Source organism: Coloeus monedula (genome assembly GCF_965178545.1).
Source record: "Coloeus monedula genome assembly, chromosome: 1".
In the NCBI taxonomy this organism is placed as follows: Eukaryota; Metazoa; Chordata; class Aves; order Passeriformes; family Corvidae; genus Coloeus; species Coloeus monedula.
Genome location: NC_138781.1, coordinates 29,968,801 through 29,988,683, shown reverse-complemented (window position 1 = coordinate 29,988,683; position 19,883 = coordinate 29,968,801). Strand labels below are relative to the sequence as shown.

Here is a 19,883-nt window from a genome sequence, read left to right as displayed (position 1 = left end):
AGAGGGCCTTAATCTCTTCCCCTTTTCTTCCTGTAGAGCTGTCTTTCAGGCTACAGCAACTACCTACCGTGCCAGCAGCAGCAACTGAGTGAAGAATGAATGAAGAAAATGTGTAGTGCAGATCTGCAATTCAGTGTGATCAGAAACAAATGGAACATTGTGCACCTTGGGTGTTCAGATGTCTGCTGTTTCAGCTGAGGCACCACTTCTGTTACAGGCAGCAAGAGGGACCATGCTTTCCTTCAGCTCAGACAGTACTTGCTACATGGGTAACTTGAATTTTAAATCGAATTCTTTGTTTTCAGAAAACAAACTACTGGCAACCATTTTATTTTGTCGCTGTTTTTCTTTCTTTTTTTTACATGTCATTCAATCTCTCATGAAATCAAGACTGTTATCTGGATGACAGAGAAATATACACTGCTGAGTTATTACAACAATGACTTTACACCATCTAAAAAAGCTGTACAACAACTTTCCAGACATCAAGTTTCTTACATCAGAGATGACAGACAATGATTGTGCAAATACCAAACTTCATTCACTTGTCAAGGAAAAAAAGTTTCAAGTTAATCAGCTGCAGATTACATTCTCCTGACTTTCTTCACTCATTGTTCTCATAATGACAATATCCATTAACATTGTTTTTATTCTCAACAAAATGCTAAAGCTACCAGAAAACCAAAACAAACAGGGAAGAGGAGGGGTGAAGAACTACAGTAGTCATTAACATACACTTAATGTGCACTATAGAAAATAACATCTTTAGCTTCTACTTTTGCCTTAACAGGAAAGTGGGAGACAAAAAAGTTTACTAGAGTATATCCTAAAACCTAAGTAAACCATACCCAACCATCCACCGTAAATTTTTATCATCTTAATGAGAATTCATGTGAATTTTTATAATCAATGAATACAGCAGAAAATACCTCTGGGGTTTTTTTTACACCAGATAACCCAGTAGTGGTATAAAACTCACTGTATAGAGTTCACCATATCAGATTAACAAAGTCTTAACCAGCAGTTCAACTCTGCCCAGCTACTGAATGCACCCATCTACTTTAAGATAGAGATTCTTAGAAGAAAAGTAGTGGAAATTAAATATGAAAACTACACATTTCTTATAGAACTTGAGTTTTATTTTGGGAACATGTAGACTACCTGTTATGGAGAAATACCAAACTATGGAGAATCAGTATTTTTAAGTAGAGGGTGCAGAGAGAAGATTCAGTCCTCTATAAACTTATCAAATAAATGCACTAGGATTTGCACGGGGATCCTTTTGGTTCCTGTATCTGTAAGTCAGCCAGACTCCCAGAATCTGAAAATAAAAACCAAAGACATTATTAAACAGAGGGTCTCCATCCCATCCTCTAGTTTTACTAAATTTGTTTTAAACATTAAATCAGGACAATGAATTTCCAGTATACAAGTTTAGGATATTTGACTGTTGCTAAAATTGTACAGCCACACTCCATCTTTCTTAATTAGAAAAAAGAATGCACCCTCTCCTCTCTCAGAGAAAAATCATACCTAGCAACAGAGAGAAAAACAAAACAAAAAAGCCAAAACTATAAACAAAAAAATCCAAACCCATATTCACAATGCAATAAAAAATTTCCCACTGTTATAATGAAAGTTAAATTATTCTTCCCCCCTTCCCAAATGATAACTACCTATAAACCTGCTTTTAGTATAATGATAAAAAAATCCTCCAAATTGTTTCAATTTACCACTTAACTATATGGCTATTCTTGTGCCTTTTCAAATATTGCCATCCCCCCAACTACCTTCCCACATCCCAGCACCTTCACATTTTTAGCAGAGATGGCTGAGGTCAGAGTGATTCTGTTTAAGTTGCCATATCTCTCTTGTTGCTGTCGTATGGACAAGCCTTCTAAAAACTGCACTAAGCAGCAGGAAGAACATTTTCACATGCCCTGTTCTGGGCTTAGAAAAGACCTGCTCTGAGGATTTTTATACTCCAATCGATAAAGCAAGTTATGTATCATCATGGTACTAAAGCAAAGAGTCAAAAGACCTTTTTAATTTTAACCTACTGTTTAAAATACAGTTTACTCCTCGTGCAAGTCTATATTTGCACTACAGGTGGCACCAAAAAAAAAAAAATCCTCAAAGACCTTATGTGTGCTAGAGTAGGGAATAGGTGGGAAGAAGAGGGACCAAGGTAAAGCAACAACACTCTTTTTATTACTGTTGGAGAATGGTACACTTGAACAGCTAACTTTCTGAAAAGCTTAAACTTTACAGCACCACATTTTAATGCTGAGGTTTGTTGTCTAAATAACAAAGTTGCAAGAAAAGCTTTCCCTCTGACAGACTTAAGCAAGCTCGTAGCTTTGAAAAATTTGGCCTAATTAATTATTTGACTCCTGAGATTGGACTAAGGTTTCCTGAAAGAAACCCCCTAAAATTGTGTTTCATAAAACAAAGCTTTAAAAGTGGGGAAAAAGCACTCAACTTTCTAACCACCCACTCACCTCTGTGAAACTGAAGAAGAGCCCAATCCCTCCGACAAATCTCAGCACCATTCCAGAATATTCTTCCATTATCGGTGCACATGGTCTACAGTGGAGAGTTCTAAGACAATCCTGTAGCAGATACAGAGAATTGCTTTCCATTTTCTGATGACACTTTGTTGTTTGAAAGCATCTAGCTTGCTCTAGAAGAGACTGCTACCCATGGACAAAACTCCAGCAGTTTTAAAAGACTCCAAGAGAGCAAGTATATAAATGACAGTGGAGCACAAGCTTTGCAGGGTGCCCTGTGATTGTCTTTCCAGTAAGAGAAGAGCTTAGTATCACCGTAAGAACTACATTACACATTTGTTAAAATGCTGCTTTCTCTAACTATGAAAACAGTTGTACATTTTTGAACAAACAGTGTGAAAAAGTAATGGTTTTTCACGCTTGAAGAACTTACAGCGGCGCAGGTTTCATTCGCATAAAAAACTCTGAATCCACAACAATTCAGATTTCTCTCAATATCTGTTCTTGCGCTGTTGGTGTTACTCCATCCCACCTCTAGAAGTTCACTCTAGAAGCCATAAGTAAATACATATTACATTAATTGAACTGTTTTACACTGCAAACCAATATACAAAATCAACTTGATAATACCCTAACTAAAGCCTTCAGATCTTGATGCTCAACGGGAGAATATAAATATATTGAAGAATGACTGGAGTGTCCAAACAGGCTGTGTAGCTAATGAAAGAACAGCACCTAACAGCAGGACATTCATGGGTATAATTCATTTTCTTCCTTTGTTTTTGCTAATCCCAACAAGATCCCTAGTAATGGGACATGCAACTAATCTAGCTGGGACTGCCCAGGCTTTACACAAAAAGCATGCTCATATGCAAAAGCTGATTGTTTAGTCACTGCACCCTTACCCACTTCTTATGCAGTAAGAATTGGTCTCCATACCACATGGAAGATTGTTTTACTTTCACATGTAAATGCCTAACGTAGTTATGACCTCTCCAGTTACACAAGAACAATTCAGTGACTTTATCAAATTTACACCCTGATTACTGTGTATGTCATCAGTTTATCTGAAATTGCTGAACACGAGATAGAGCCAAGAAATTGTGCTGCTATACCTGTGACCATAAACCTAGAAAGGAAGCTCAAAAACGTATCAATTAAAAAAAAAAAAGACATATGAAAGTCATTTTAGGACCCAAATGTATTTCTTTCTAGCTACTAAAGCCAAGCACTGACCAAGATCTAGTCTTTAATAAATAGGATAATGCTGATTTTCTTAAAATATGCTCTCCCCATTTTATGGAGGACTATATACAAATACATGTGCCCATGTATATATATATTTATAGTGTTATGCTATAGATTAACTGAGAAGTCAGGAAACTTTTCTTACCTGCTGTTCCTCATTTAGTGCCAAACACGCACATGAGACAGAAAACTGAACAATAAAGACTAGCAGAAGAATAATCATGTACTGGAAACAATAGTTAAGGATATACTCTCAAATTAATTTTGTTTTTATAACATAGCCTCCTAATGGCATTCCTTATTTCACTGGATAACAGTAAGTCCTTTAAAACAAAAGAACTATGGAAGCAAATTCTGACTGACTGTGGAAAAGATGACCTAAATAATGTTCCCAAAACCCAATCACCATGTATTATCTCTTTTTGGCTACTACTATACATAGCTGGTATTTCCAGGTTAGGTATTTCTTGCCTAGCAAGAAAACATGAGCAGAGAGGTTAATAAAAGGAGCTTTCAGAGAAAAATCTCCAGCCAATTTCTCCAGTTTTAGGGACTCATGTCATTTCAATATACTTCACTTAAATAAAGTAGTTACAAAAATATTTTTCTGGGTATTGCATATTCAGATTATCTTTTTTCAATGACATAGTCCTGTAATTAATTACAAAAAAATAACTTTAGCGTAGATTAAAAATAAAAAAAGGTAAGAGTTGCTCTTGGAACACAGCCTCACACACTTTCAGACTAATGCATCTGAAAATGGTATAAAACAAGAAGAATAAACGTTGATACTAAAGATCGTGTTTTGAAAGTTGAGGAGTACTTTCAAAATTTGTCTGCTGTGTTCAGAAGCAGACACTTCACACAATTAAGCTGTTTGTAAAGTGGAGGTCAGCTCTTATCCACAGACCAAAAAAGTTAAATATTAATAGTTCACCTACTTTAGCTTCGCGTAGGGGTGAGCACACATAAGAGGCACCTGTTACACAGTGAGCCACCATAAAAAGCTCTCAAAGAATTAAAATAGTCTTATTTTTAAAAAGAGATGTGAATACTTCTATCTTCAGAGCAATGGAGACAACAATGGAGAAAAAAAAGGAAACTAAAACAAAGTTAAATGGAAAGGAAGTCTAATTTAGACTGCACTTGACCAAAGTAAGATTGTGAATTTCAGCTCTGTTTCTGAAGTACTTCCCCCAGCAGTCTCAGCTGACAGAGCAGGTTGTTTACATGGCTTCAACAAAGCTGCAATCAATGCAATGCATCCGAAGGATACGAAGAATAGCAATACTTGATGATGTTTCACTGCACCAATCAATCCAACTAAGGCAATAAAGAAGAGGAAGACTCCTACTGCAATTACCACTCCAACGACTCTGAAACTAGAGATGAGGCCGAAGCCAATTCCCCATGCTGCAATTCCGATCAGCAGCAGGCTCACCAGCTGGAGGGAAAAGAAAACACAAAGTTAGACTGCATATCCCACACACAGATAATTTTTTTACATTAAAGCTGTTTCTAGAAAGGTGCAATTTGTCTTTCTGGTGCAAAGAGAAGAAGCACAACCCTAAACAAACCAATCATCCACATCATTGTATAGGTAATTTCAGTTCCAGATGTTTTAAGGCATACATATTCTTCCACACTGTCGATGTGGCACTGTTACAACTCCGTCTACCTGTAAGTCAAGCCATGTTGTACTATCTGTGACTGACTAGAGAAACTAAACTGTAGACCATAACGTAATTGACAAATAAGCTAAAAATCATCAGCTTTAATTCAGAGTGGAATAAGGATGAAAATTTCGGATGTTTTGTGAAACTATGGCAGTATATTTTTAAAAAATAGAATATACATCTGCACCGCTCTGAATGTGTAAAAAAGGGCACTTTGCCAAAACTTACTGGAATCAGCTGTATTAATTAATAAGAAAAGTTTCTACATACTTGATGATGTAATGCAACATTTAACACGGTCACACAAAAATACATTTCAGATCTGAATTTCAAGGACTATGCAGTAAAACAATAAAGGCATCCTTTCTCCTCTGAATATTTCTTCAAGAAAATAGCTCTACTATTAAGTCAATCCTATTTCAATACCCAAAACACTTATGGTGTTTCCTTCCTTTTAAACATGGTATTCAGGGAAGGCAGGCAGAATCTGTTCCAGTTAGTTCACAGAGATTTATTGTTTATATGGGCAGGAAGCTTCAGCCTTTCCTGTTTCCATACAAAGAAAACACGACCCCAAGAAAAAACAAATTCCAACATGAAAAGCTGCAGAGAAATCTGTAATGAAATCCAGCAGGAGGGAAGCAGCAGACAAAACCAACCCAGATGTCCAATGCACAAGATGCCCAAGACTCTGGTTTCAAACAGACCTATGTGCAACATATCACTCATTACATTCTCTGTTAAATGACACCAATTCAACATGCAATTTTTAACTTTCCAAAACTCTGATCTCACCAAAAAATACCCAGCTGTATAGCTATTTAAAAAAAACCTGAAACCAACGACATAAAACAGTAAGCACTTAGTCTAGTCCAAATACTCGGCTTCATTTAACAACAGGTGTAGAGCAAGCACTTAACTTGCTCACCAGTTTCCATTCAAACAAGGCCCATTCTCATGACATTTTACTGTTTACCCAGAGGCAGGGAGGATATATTAAAAAAAAAAAAGTAATTTCCAACTTACCACTTCAGTATACTTACCCTACAGCTGGGCATTCTTGTTGGTTTTAATGCCAAATACATCTGTATACTTTTTCCATTTAAGTACATTTTAGAGGACTAACCTACATAATGCTGCTTTTGAAACATGGAAATCTAAGGTAACATCAAGAAAGCTAGTAAAACAACTAGAGATGCTCATCAAGATCAAAACACAGCCGGTGGATTTTTTTTTGTGTTCACACAGGAATACATCTTAAAAAACTTTTTACCAAAAGCCAATAATCCACAAAAGAAATTTAAGAGCCTGCAAGAACAAAAGCAGGATATTTGTCATACCTACACGTCTCTCTTAACACACAAAGAGACAAAAAAAGATATAAAATTCAAAGGAATTGTTCAATACCAGCAGAGTTTTAGGATGATTTCACATTTGTCTTTGTTTCTCTTAAACAAAAAACCTAAATTACCACATTTATTTAAAACCAAAACAACAGGCCAAGGTGTCATGAATCAAAATTACAGAGAGGACTGAATAAAAAAATAAAGCAAAATGCCTTGGCTCTAACACAGACAAATTTTCTGAATCCATGCTTTAAAATAATTAAAGCATTGAAAATTAGCCTTGCTAATCAGATTAGACAGTTAAGTGCAAGACCTATCTTTTCTGATCTATGTCCACTCACTTTATTTCACAGTCTCATTCCACTGGAAAGATTTATTTTTCCACGTAAGTATCAGAAGCAAGTAACAAGAAACCCCACAGCCCAATTTCCAATCAAAAAGTGGTGTCTGATATCCCATGCTCTGCATCCGCTTCTAAGCACTGAACTCACACTGTCACTACATAGGTCTTTAAAAAAAAAAATCTCACAGGCAACACCAAATTTCAATTTATTTCACAAAGAAGAGCAGATGAAACTTCGCTCCTAATGATTTTTTCACCAATAGTCTTCGGTCTGAGGGCAAATCTTGACTTTCACCAATCTGCCTCCAAGATACCAATATGTGTATTTGTTCAGCTCTTTGTTCATTTCATAAGAGGTCCAAAAGCATTAGATGAAATTAGTTTTGTTCTTAAAATATTGAAATCAAAACAAGAGACAAACTCTGTGCCTCTAACACCCAGTCTGTGAGCTGCAGAGTACCAGTTGCTTCTTGCTGCCATTACTGATCTCATCTTACATTAATCTGATTATATATGCATAAAATTAGTTGCATGACACTAGAACTGTCCTGACACCCTGGCACAAAAAACCAGATGTACCTGTTTTCTGGTATAAACAGCCACATGCTGAATCTAGAACAGCTCTGGTTTTCAATCAAGTGGGGAAAAAAAAAGCTTCTCTGGATTTTAATCCCATTAGTGAATTCCAGACATTCAGGAAACAACATAAAATAGTTCAGTTTCACATTCAATCACATTCAAGTTTTAGAGCCATCAATCTCATTTTCAAGTGTTACCTCCATAATACCAAGGCTCTATTTTCTTTCACTTGACAAAGTTGTCCATTGTCCAATTCCTTAAAACATCTGGAAATTCAGTGTGACCACAGATCCATGCTACTGGGCTCTGGCTGACAAACTATGTGAAAATGCTGTATCCAGTCAGGCAGATCCATCACTTGGATCAAAATCATACTGGCTACTCCTATCTTGCCACTTGAAATTGTGGAAAATTGACACTGTTTCGAATGGAGACTACAGATTTATAAACCATTCCAGAAACTGATTTAGTATTAAGTTTCTGTCTCCTCCACATGTTTACAGAAAGAGGAAATTATGGTTATTCCTTCATATTCAGATTTGGCATAGACTATCTGAATGAGAGGAATACTCTCTCTATATAGTTTTTTAGTGCCATAATGCAAAAAATTAAAGTAAAAGCACATGAGCACAAAAGGAAAAATAAATTAAGCTGTTTTGAGAAGAGGTTTTACAAGTCTGTAAAACAATTAAATGCAAGGCTCATAGTGTTATGCACTGTTTAGCCACTAGAAATGACTGCTCAACAGTGCTTATTCCAGTGTTTTGAGATGAAAGGATTTAAATGCAGTATTTCTAAAACTGGAGCTGCTATGACTTTATAGTACAATGAAACAAAATTAGTGACCCCAACCACTTCAAATGAGTATCGTACATTCTAAACACACAAGCTTTACCTACATGCAAAAAGGCCATGTATTTCTCTTAAATAAAGGAAGAAGGACTCTCTACGCAGCTTCTGGATGTCACGTTTTATTTTACTGAGAGACCACATTTCACAGCAGCAGAAGTCTCCCAAAGTAAACAGTATCATCCTTGGAAGACGGAATTACCTGTGAAACTTCATTTTACCTATATGAATTTACTTACACAAAGCTAGCTTTGGTTAATAACACTTCAAATATTTGCTTAATGTATCTGCCAGATATATCTGAAATCACAGTCCAGTTTTTAGTGATCAGGGCTAATCCAGTTTCCCATGGGAGGGTTGGAGAAATGGCCTGTTGGACTGAATGGCCCCAGGCCGGACTGCTGAACTTGAAGGGCAGTAACTGATGGCTCAGCATCCAGCTGGTAGAAGGTAAGCACCACCACAAAGGCTGATACTGGAGCCAATATCACAGTATCTTCATTGACAACCTGAATACAACACAAAATTAATCCCTAGAAAATTTGTGGATGATACCAAACAAGGAAGAGTGGTTGACTCTGCAAATAGAGATTTAACTCAGATATACCTTCATAAACTTGAGGCCTAAGCCAACCTTAGGAACCTTGCAAAGTGAAAAATTGTGCTCCTGGGTGTTTGTGGAGCCTGGGATCGGACCAGCTGAACAACAGCCTTACTGAGATAGACAGGGAGATCAAACTGTTCATCAGGTTGAATACAAGCCAGGAGTCAGCTCTCATTGCAAACAGGGAAAGCCAAGTGGAGTGCAATCAGAGGAAACACAATGCTGGTGAGACTGAAGCTCAAATACTGTGTTCTATTTCAAGTGGAAAAGGAATTTGAGAACCTGGTAATGAGTCGGTAAAACAGCCTGGAGCCTTGAGGATGAGAGGTTTGAGAAGAGGTGATGGATCTGGGTTTGTTTAGTATGACAAAGAGGCTGCCTAGGGATAATCACACAGTAACTAAAGCTGAAGGCGTATTACTTGAACATGGAGGCGAACTCTTCTGGGTATCACAAGCAACAGCTTGGAAGGTTCAGACCGGACATTAGAAAACACATCTGTAAGGTGGTTTGGTGCCTTACTCAGAGAGGTGATGATCTTTGTTCTCAGGAGTTTACAAGACTCCACAGACTAAGCCACAGATGGCAAGCCACTGATATTCATAATCCTGCTCTGAGCAGGCTCCTGGACTGATGAGCCCCAAAAATGCCTTCCAACCAACACTGCTACACACCACAGCCAGCACTTTCACCATGCCACTCTCTCCACACCAAAAATCAAAGTTTTACCAGGCAGAAAGGAGATGGATTTAGCACTGACCAAGGACTTTTCTGCACCATCTAGCTCACTACACAGTTTCTAAACTATCAACAAAGCACCTTCTTATAAGCAGTAAGAAAGTCTCACAATAAAAGAGCAATAAATGATTCTTCAGAAGTACTTACACGGCTTCAAAAAAACACGAGTACAAGTCTTGTTCTCAGAAGTGATTTAAAAGGTCACATTCACTTAAGGCGTGTTCACATAAAAGCCAACAAGCATTAAGAGCAAAGAATCTATAATAACCTCAAACTGGAGTTATTTGTGTACAGAATGACGCTACAAGCACACACTGTCCAAATACCAGAAAAACAATACAAAGCCATGGAAGGTGTATACATGTGGAGGGGTGACAGTATTTTGTATTTAATATCTTCATTTACTATATATTATCTTCTCCATCAATTCAAACCCTAGCCACCTTACTTAGAAGGCACATGCACAAATACAGGCTTAGCATAATTCAATAGATAAACTCGTAACTTTGAAATTAAGTAAATACTTCACCAGAACAAACATTTAGGTAGCACAAACCCTAAATGAAGATCAGTGGTTATCCCTATGAGATAAGGGTATTTCTACTTTGGAGTAAAAGAAATGGAAAAAAAAAAATCAAGCATATGGTCAGTAGACGAAACATTACTCCAATGTCAGTATCTGTGTAGGGACAATTTTAGGTAAGATTTAAATTCAAGATCAGTGGAACAGATCAGACACCAGTTTAGGCACCTTCTCTTTTTTTTATACACACATAAACACATCTGAATTTCAGAGATGTTCCAAAAATAACAGTTTCTCTAACAAATCTCTTAATTTGCTCTCTTCTTTAAATCCAAGTTCTCTTGTGCACGTAGCTGCTCATTTCCCTCATTCCTGTACTGGAAAAAACATATTTCTCTCCACAAGTACCCCTTCTGTACTTATGTGCAAGCTTATAGTCTACATTACAAAAAAGAAACAAATACTGACAAACTATTTCTCTATACAATGCCACTGAGAAACAGTTCAAATGCTAAAACCACTTCCTCCTTCCTATAACAGCAGGCCACCAGCAAATCGGCTGTCTTGATTAACTGGCAACTTTTTGGTATTTCAACTAGCTTGGACTGCTTACTAGGAAGGAAGTCATATGCAGAAGTTGGTATTCCCACTGCTTCCTTACCATCTCCGTACAAACAGGAATTGGTAAAAACTACATTTCAGAATTTAAATTTCAAGAACTACCGATTCACCATTCCCAGGTAAAGAGATTATATAGCATTTATACTTGTATCAGCATAGGAAATATTTACAGAAGAGCTGTCAGGGTAGATATGGAACAGGAACTAAAACCAGAGAGATTACACAAATGATGAAATACATCCTCCCTAACCTCTCTCTCTGCATTTAAGTTCATATTCTACTACTTTTAAGGGTGCTTTAAAATTTAAATGTCAAATGGCATATATACTGAAGGTAGAGGTTTCCACCACTCTCCCCTTCAACTTGGCCAACCATTTCTGTACAGCCATAGAGAGTCTAGAAGACAATTCTGATTCCTGGTAATTCATTTAAAAGCACTACATTAAAACAACAGTACATAGCGGTGCACCTTTAGCAAGTTGAAATGAAACTAAATTGGTTTCTATCACAGGTGGAAGCTACTCAACCTGTAAGCAACTTTATTCCCTTACAGTACTACTTCAGCTTTATGGAGAGCAAAGGAAAGCTCTGGGTACCTCCAAAGCAAAATCTTCCACTCTTACATGACTTACTTAAATGAAGAGTGATCAGTAGTCTGATTATCGAACAGCCTTGAATGTGGAACAAGCGATTTAGTGAAAGGCAGCATTCCTGCCTCTTATCACAAAAGCCTGTTCTTTCTGTTTCAGGCCTTGTAAAGAGTTATTCATGTTATTGGCCATGTAACAAACTACTTACACACTACAATGTCAGTGAGATTTAACCCCCTACTACTCTCTGGTCTTTGCAAATGGAAGCTTTCTGCTGTGCAGCAGGAACAATTATGTTCTAATATGTTTACTTTTACTTGTGTGTTTGTTCATTGTTTTTTAAGAGGTTGTGAAATGTTTTCACAAAACCTGGTGAGCCCACAGATCCTTCTTCCACACATTGCATCTCCTTCAACACAAAAACAAGAGTACAATAACCCACAACTAATGATGTAAGCTACAAGGCTTCTACAGGGCATTCAAAGGGGTTCTCAGTAATTGTGCTGGTTTTAAAGTGCCCATCTGCACCACCAGGATGGCTGAAAAGATCAGCAGTATCAAAACACACCATGTTCCATACACCCTCCTCCTCCGTGCCGTGTTGTTCTCCCGCTCTTTCCCTAAGGACAGGCTGCCTTCTTAGCTCCAAATGCCACTGTGCACTCTGCACAAGACAGTGAAGAACCAAAACCCACTCCCGGCTGGTCTACGGACCCACCACCACAAACTGCTGTCACTTTGGCTATAAACTGACACACAGTACAGCTGAGGGCCTTCCCAAGCCCTGGCAAAACATCTTCAAATACCTATCTGTACTTTTGCTGTTCTCTTCTGTGTTCTCAAGCGTGAGCATAGAAACCTTCCCAAAATGCCAACGAAAACAAAAAAGCCACAAGACTGACATGACCAACATTACCTTCCTTGACTAATACCTGGGAGCTTCTGTTTTACCAGTTTTATTTACATATAAAGACTAGATAGCCCAGCTTATACTGCCATCTTCAAAATGTCCTTGAGAACAACAGAAATGGCTCCAAGGCAACCCGCCCCATTTGCTGAGCATCCAGGTGTGACAAATGAGGTAGACCAGCACAGCACAGGCAGGTGCTGGGGCAAACTCTTTATGCTGCACAGCTTAATGCTAACCAGAGCCTGTCAGACAGGGCAAACAGCAGGTTATTTATATCTTACAGCTGAAACCAAACTTAGGACATACCAAAATTAAGTTGCACTCAGAGATCACGGGCTCACTCATCAATGTGAAAGAAATTGCCACTTGAGGCAAGAACTGTGCTTCTCTAACTCCTGTCTGCTTGTACCTGGCTCTGGGTAGCCACTATGCCAGTCAGGAAATATCACAGAACACAGAAGATGCATTCCCTTTCCCTAGGAAAATCCAGATATTCACCCTGCCCCTAACACCAATCTTCCCCCGTGCAGCAAAAAGGTGAAGCAGACAGATTTGCATGGAAGATGCAACATGGTCACTCCTCTTCATCAGGAACTCTGAAACTAGACAAACATTATTACAAAATAACTTATGAATTAAAGACCCTCTTAAAACCTTCAAGGCTAGGTTGGAGGAGGCTTTAAACAAACTGGTCTAGTGGTAGGTATCCCTGTCCATGCCAGAGGGATTGGACCTACATGATTTTTAAGGTCCCTTCCAAACCAAACCACTCTATGACACCTAGCACACATTGTCCAAATCTGAGAATTTCTGTACTTATCTTTGCATATTTCCATAGTACAGGGAAAGCAAGTTTGAAAAAAAGGGCATAAAGCACAAATGCACTTTCAGTAACTACAGCACCCAGAGAACAAGAAACAGTGATAGGAAAAATAAAATAAAAGAAGCCCAAAAAACTCTTTTGAACACAATGCTTTGAAAATGGATGCAAAAACCAGGGCACTTAATAGGCAACCAAAAAAAAGAGGTTCAGAGAACAAAGTAATATGAAAAGCAAATTATTTTGATAAGGTACTTTCTAGTGTTACAAGTTAATGTGGATGCTTTTATATGGAATAAACTTTGTGCTATTAAAAAATACACACTTCTAATGGAAAAGGTACTTTATGTTTTACTTGAAATCAAATGGCTGCTCTAGGTGTAAGAAAAACAAAGCCTGCTCATCAAAACAAACGTGAGCTATTTACATGCTGCCAATAAACGTTACATGTTTCCTGCTGCAGCAATAATTAAGTAGCTGCTTGGGTGACAAAAACAGCACACACCACCCAAATGAACGGTCAGTATTTTTTATAATTTGAATATTTAATCTTGTGGCTCACCTACCACTTCAGCCTTTCACCGCTAGTTAGGAACTTCCCTTTCCTCTCTGAAAATCACATTTGAACCAAGATACTGACTGTCTGCACCTCAACACAATTACTGAACAATTCCTTGGAAGGAACGCTTAAGTTACAAACACATCCCTGAATTTTGATTAATTCTGAGGACAGGCACTTTAAACAGTTTGTATGGGTTTGCCATTTGATGGGAAATGTAAATATGACTGACTAAATAAAAACTAAATAGGCCAGATACCCAAAATTAGTATTTTAAAGGTTCTTGTATTCAGTTCTTCCATGTAAGACTTTATTCTGATAATATACGTCATTACATACCCAGAGTCAATAGTCTCAATTTTTTTTTTCTACTCTTCCTCTACCCATAATGAACAATACTGAAGTCAGCAAGACTCAGCATAGATGCCAGAATTACTCATATAAAATAGATTTTAAAACAGAATCACAGCCTAAGGACATTAGTCCAGAAAAGAACCAGAAGTCATCAGCAAAGTAACATCTGAAAAGAACATTAAGTGAGCAATTAGGTTACTGGATATCTGGTTTCTTGCCTTAAACCAGTAACTGATTTATTACTACCAGGAGATATATTTTTCTTAGTGTACTACTAAAAAGCTAAAAGAAGGCAGTACTAAAAAAAAAAAAAAAATTAAGCTCCAAGATAATATTCTATCTTTGAGTGTTTTAAAGAAAGGCAGAATATAAACTGAAACCTCCAATATGGAGTTCTCAGGGTTAATTAATTCCAAGTATGTCACATAGACACATCAATGCTGGTTACAAAAACATCCAAGAAGCGTTACCTATCTCTTACCTCTACTACTCCCTTCTCACCACTTATTAGTGAATCAACACTATTTTGAAAATATAATTATTAGGTTATTGCTCTGATTGTATTCTGTATTTTTTTTTCCAGCTGGGAGAAAATAAGTCCATCATTCACTGTGCTGCTACAACCCTTGTATTTCAGGTTTCTGTCTAACCAAGGAACAGAGAAGCCCACACATTTTACTAGATCAACTCTACCAGGCCAACTAAGCACCTTAAGTGTTATTTTTCCAACTATGAATTTAAAAGCGTTAATTCTTGTAACTTGTCTATAATTAATAAACAATACTAGCAATGACAATTGGATATTCTTGTAACTATCATTTAAAGAAGTTATTCCTTCCCTTCAGCAAAAACATATGTTCTGTATAGGTCAAATGACAGAACACCAAGTGACACCCATAAAATAAATTCTACTCAAGGAGACATCAGAGCAGAAATTAAGGTCATAAGTACACTGTACAGGTACCACAGACAGAACTACAAAAGTCCAAAAGTTCAGCCCGCCCTTGCTGAGGCCAGATATGCCGAAAAGACCTACCAGACTCATTTCACCTGGTTAATATATGGCTATTTGGCTGTAGAAATAAATGATGGAGTCTTCAGAAAAAAAACCACCTGCTGTCCACGTGACATTACAATAAGATCTGTGCACGTATTATCTGAGAAAGATCCAGATTTCTCTCACTCTTCTCTCACTCAAGGAATAATAGCAAAAATAACAAAAGAAGTATTGCATTAACTGAAAAGTGAAATTGGGATGGGATAACGCACCCAAAACCCACCTTTCGGGACAGGAAAATCCCGTGAAAAGTTGGCCATGATGATCTTTTGGGGTCCCTTTCAGCCTGAGCTATTTTATGATTCTAACTTAGCTGCATCATGACATTCTACATACACTAAACTTACCTTCAACTACAGACACCAAAGGAGGCAACGCCTATCTGCTCCCCTCTGTTCTGGCTCGGTGCAGCCCAACACCACCAGACATCACAGAGATCCAGGCTGACTAGGACAGTGGGTAGGCTGGGCTGCCTAGGCATGCTCCAGACTTTTTCAGGGACATATTTCACTCCTCAAGCTCCTCCAGGGAAGGAGACCAAGTAATAGTACAGCTTCTCCTGCAAAAAGGTTTCTCTTCTGCTCTGAGGAAAGTGGGGGGAGGAGGGGGGCGGGTCACCTCGTACACCAAAGAATTAACAACAATCAACTTTGGCTTCAGCACAGGCACTTCCACATCCCTTCGTGCTTCATCCTGGTGAGCACCAGCAGGTCCAGGAACTGCCAGCTACGGGAACTGTTTGTTCTGACGAACAGCGTTAGACCTGCTCATTCTCCTGTCTTGCCTTCAGCCGAGATCGGGCAGTGCTTTCGGAAAAGCACGGATACAACTGCCCACAAGCACTGGCTGACCCCAATTTCAGTCTGCTGAAAGTCATTCCCAAGCACAGTTGTTAACTTGAAACATTAGAGGACATTCTACCTCTCCAGATGTGCTGTGAAATGAAGCCATTACACTTACTCCCGCTTCTTGCTATTTCTATGCCCTTTAAAAATAGATAGCAAGGAAAAACCCCCATAGCTGCACCACAATTGGAGATTTTATTGTTCTCTGTTGAAAACAAGCCCTCCAACATGCCGGAACAAAATCAAGCACCTGCCTGGAGCTCCCCAGCAAAGTCATCTATTTCAGCTTAACATCCTACGTTTTTTCCCCTCTCATGTATGTTCCCAGCACCCGAGGCAGCCCTCCTTTGTAACGCCCTGGTCCACCCCAGGGAACACCGGCGGCTGCTGGGGGCCTCGTTACTGACTGAACTGCACTTATTTGGGTGCTGATCCCTGGCTGAGAAATAACAAAACAAACCCTTCCCCGCTTCACGCCTGGGTTGGTGCAGCGCCCTTTCCAGACGGAGAGAAAGGGCACCAGCGGGCCAGGCCCTGGGGCCGCTCCTTCCAGATGAGACACTCGCCGCCGCCGCGGGCGGGCAGCGCTCCCGGGCCGCCCTGGATTTTGATCCCGAGGAGCCACGTCCGCGCGGTGACAAAGCTCGGCCTAAGCGCTGTCACCTCCTCACCGCTCCCACCCCATCCTCCCAAGCCGGAAGCCGCGACCGCCCGGCGGCCGCAGCGCGGAGCCCCCCCCCCACGCCCGCAGCCACAGCCCGCCGGGAGAAGCGCAGCGAAGCGCGGCGAAGCACGCCACCTCCCCTCCCCACCCCACCCGGCGGCGGGACCAGCGGGGCGAGGAAGCGGCCGTGGCCGGGCCGAGCGCGGCGGGCACGCACCGTGTAGAGCAGGTTGAGGGCGCACAGGCAGTTCTTGGAGCAGGCGAAGCCCCCGCACGCCATCGCTCCGCCACCGCCGCCCCGCGCGGCAGCCGCTCCGCCAGGAGGCCGCGGCCCCGCCCCCGGCCGCGCGCGGGTGCGGCCGCAGCAGGTGAGCGGCGCCCGCTGATTGGCCGCCGCGGGGCGCAAAGGTAAATGTATGCAAATGAGGGCGGTGACGTCGGCGCCGGCAGCCGCTATCCGGCGGTTGGCGCCGGGCCGGGCCGCGTTCGGCGGCTCGCGCTGCGCGGGCGGGTCCCGCTCCCCGGCCCCAGTTCCCCATTCCCCGTTCCCCGCTCTTGTGACAAACGAGCTCCCTTCCCCGCTCCCCGTTCCCTGCTGCTGTGACGACACGAACCCGGGCCTCGCCCCCGCCCGCCGGGACCCGCCGTGAGACCGTTCTGTTCCCCTCACGAGCGGCGCCGCGCCGGTGACGGCGCATCCCTGTAATCCGTAGCCTCTGTAATCCCAAGGAAACGTCCAGGGATTTACTTGTACAGAGCGTGAAAGTATTCGGAGTGCTGGTAGTTTTACCGGCGCTTCATAGAATCGTCAAGGTTGGAAGAGACCATCAAGTCCTGCCGTCAACCCAGCACTGCCGCTCTTACTTCTATTTTTAACATTTTTTTTTTCTTTACTAAATCGCATTTCTACTGTGCCTCCTTACGTATCTGTATATTTCCTTAGTTTGAGGGTTAAATATTTTTAATCGCAATTATTTTACTTTACAAAACCGTTCACCTGTATCGATAATTTCCTGCTATTCAGTACCTAGTTTTTATTAAATGTTCATACTTAGCTTGCATGGTGTCCTGGTTCACTAGAACCATCCAAAATCCTGTCTTCACAGTCCCCATGGGCTGCAGTCTGCTGAATGATGCTTTATAATAAATACGACAGATCTAGTAACTGCCAGCTATTCCAGTGTGAACATGTGTTGTGGGATTAGTGTCCAAGGTAGTTTCTTATCTTTTTTGCTGGGCTTCACAAAGAGACAAGGACACACTTGTTCCTCCCTCGGGATGTCTGTAAGGGTACATGGCACAGTAGTTTTATTTTATCAGGGTTTGATGCTGGAGAAGTTGTGATGATCAGTTTCTAGTAAGCAAAGGAAGCTGCATCTACTTTCTGATGAATTCACGACAATTCTTAATAGGAACTTGTCATCAAAACAGTTCAGGGAGGATATTCCGAAAGCTTTTTGTTTTCTGTAATTTGGCTGGCCTTCATCTGCTAAGGGAAGCCCCAGCAGGCGAATTCCTTGCCAGCAGTGAGACGTTGAACAGCAGTACGCTTTGTCTTTCCTAGTCTGTCACTCAGATCTTTTCTTTTTAAACATCTTTTTTCCATGCTCTTTGGTATTTTGGTAGACTTCTCCAATTAAATATAATACACATTTTTTTTCTCATGCAATAACAAAAGCTCATTGCTTTTCTGCTGATGTATATCTCCATCTTTCAGCTGCTAGACAGGCAACAAATTAAAATTCTCCAATATTTGTGACCACAAATTAAATCTGAATGCTCAACATGTGCTGAAGCTTTATGTTTGTTTGTTTCTAAACTTGACATCCCTGCTGCTGCAGTTTTGAGAAGTGACAGGAAGAGTTAAAAATCTATTGAGATTTTTTTCCATGGTAATTAAACTGACGTAATGTTGTGGCTAATATGGCCTATTGGGAATGCAGATTTACTGACGGGAGCTACTGCCTTTTCTGAGCCATGGTTCTGATCTTTTGGGCCCAGCTCTGGCAGAGCATAAGCCCAGTATAAAGTCACTTGGTTCAGTGCAATTTTACTAGCAGTTTATAATTTTATTGTAAAGACTGGTTTCAGAAATTGTCCACTTGATATGAAAGTGTATTTTGGATGTATGCCCTTTCCTGAACACAAGCAGCCGTCAGCATATCAAATGTTTTTGTTGGATTTTGTTGCAAATGCTAACATCTAAAGTTACTGTGCCGTTGTTGCTTTGGCTATAGTGCTGAATTATTCAATATGATCATCCACTGCCCTTCTTTTTAGAAGATCTCTTTCACTATTAATTATTAAAAGCAGTACCTCCACTTTCTTAATTAATGCTGGTGTTTCTTACTAAAAGACCCAGCTCCTATAGCCTGTTGTGGGTGGGAAGTACCTTTTACATGTTCCCTGCTTCATGTTCAGGTAGGCATCTAGCCATGTCTGACGCAACTTGGTTCATACCCAGCCCTGACCATAAACTCTGGGGCAGAGTTCAGCTGATGTAAGCACTCAAAGGCTCCAATTAACTAAATAGATCTATGAGAAATGTAGCAGGGGTCCTTCCCCCATCCCCTTTCCAATTTTGTTCACAAGCTATAGTAGAAACTTGGAATAATATGGTTTGGATTTAGAATGACACTTTTGCTGATACAGCAGTCAGCTGTGCTGACGTTTGTAATTTCTGGTGGTGGTCAGGAGTGTGTCTGTGCTCCCAGTTCTCATCAGGCTTCAGCACTAAATTGGCTCAATTCTTTTAACTGGTTAATTATAACTTGCTAGTTATGAAAAGACTCTCCTGCAGTTGGAGGGAAATCTGTCCCTCTTTGTAAAGAAAACATAGATAGTGATACCTTAATTTTTTGAAAGATTTCTTAAGTAGCTGGTCTGAGTGAGGATCCTGGGTATTTATCTTCTGAGCCTTTGTCTCCATAGGGGATAAATTCTGCACTTCCATCTGTTACACAGATCCAGAGCTGCCAGACATAACCGAGAGCAGAGTACGCCTTTTGCTTTTCTTTCCTCACTTTTTTGTCTTTCTGGTGCTTATT

The 19,883-nt window shown here is 40.1% G+C and overlaps 1 protein-coding gene across 2 annotated transcripts; it reads right to left on the bottom strand.

Moving 5' to 3' along the window:
- Positions 1-181: 181 nt before the first annotated feature.
- TSPAN13 (tetraspanin 13) lies at positions 182-17,156 on the bottom strand. 2 transcript variants are annotated; one of them, XM_082280398.1, is made up of 6 exons: positions 17,054-17,156; positions 5,035-5,202; positions 3,904-3,984; positions 2,944-3,057; positions 2,502-2,612; positions 182-1,321 (listed from the first exon to the last, which is right to left on the bottom strand). In XM_082280398.1, the coding sequence occupies exons 1-6, from the start codon at positions 17,114-17,116 to the stop codon at positions 1,247-1,249; spliced, it is 612 nt and encodes a 203-aa protein (XP_082136524.1). In that variant the 5' UTR covers positions 17,117-17,156; the 3' UTR covers positions 182-1,246. The 2 variants fall into 2 exon arrangements, with proteins under 2 accessions (XP_082136524.1, XP_082136523.1); XM_082280397.1 differs by lacking the exon at positions 17,054-17,156 and adding an exon at positions 6,478-6,601.
- Between the last annotated feature and the right edge of the window lie 2,727 nt (positions 17,157-19,883).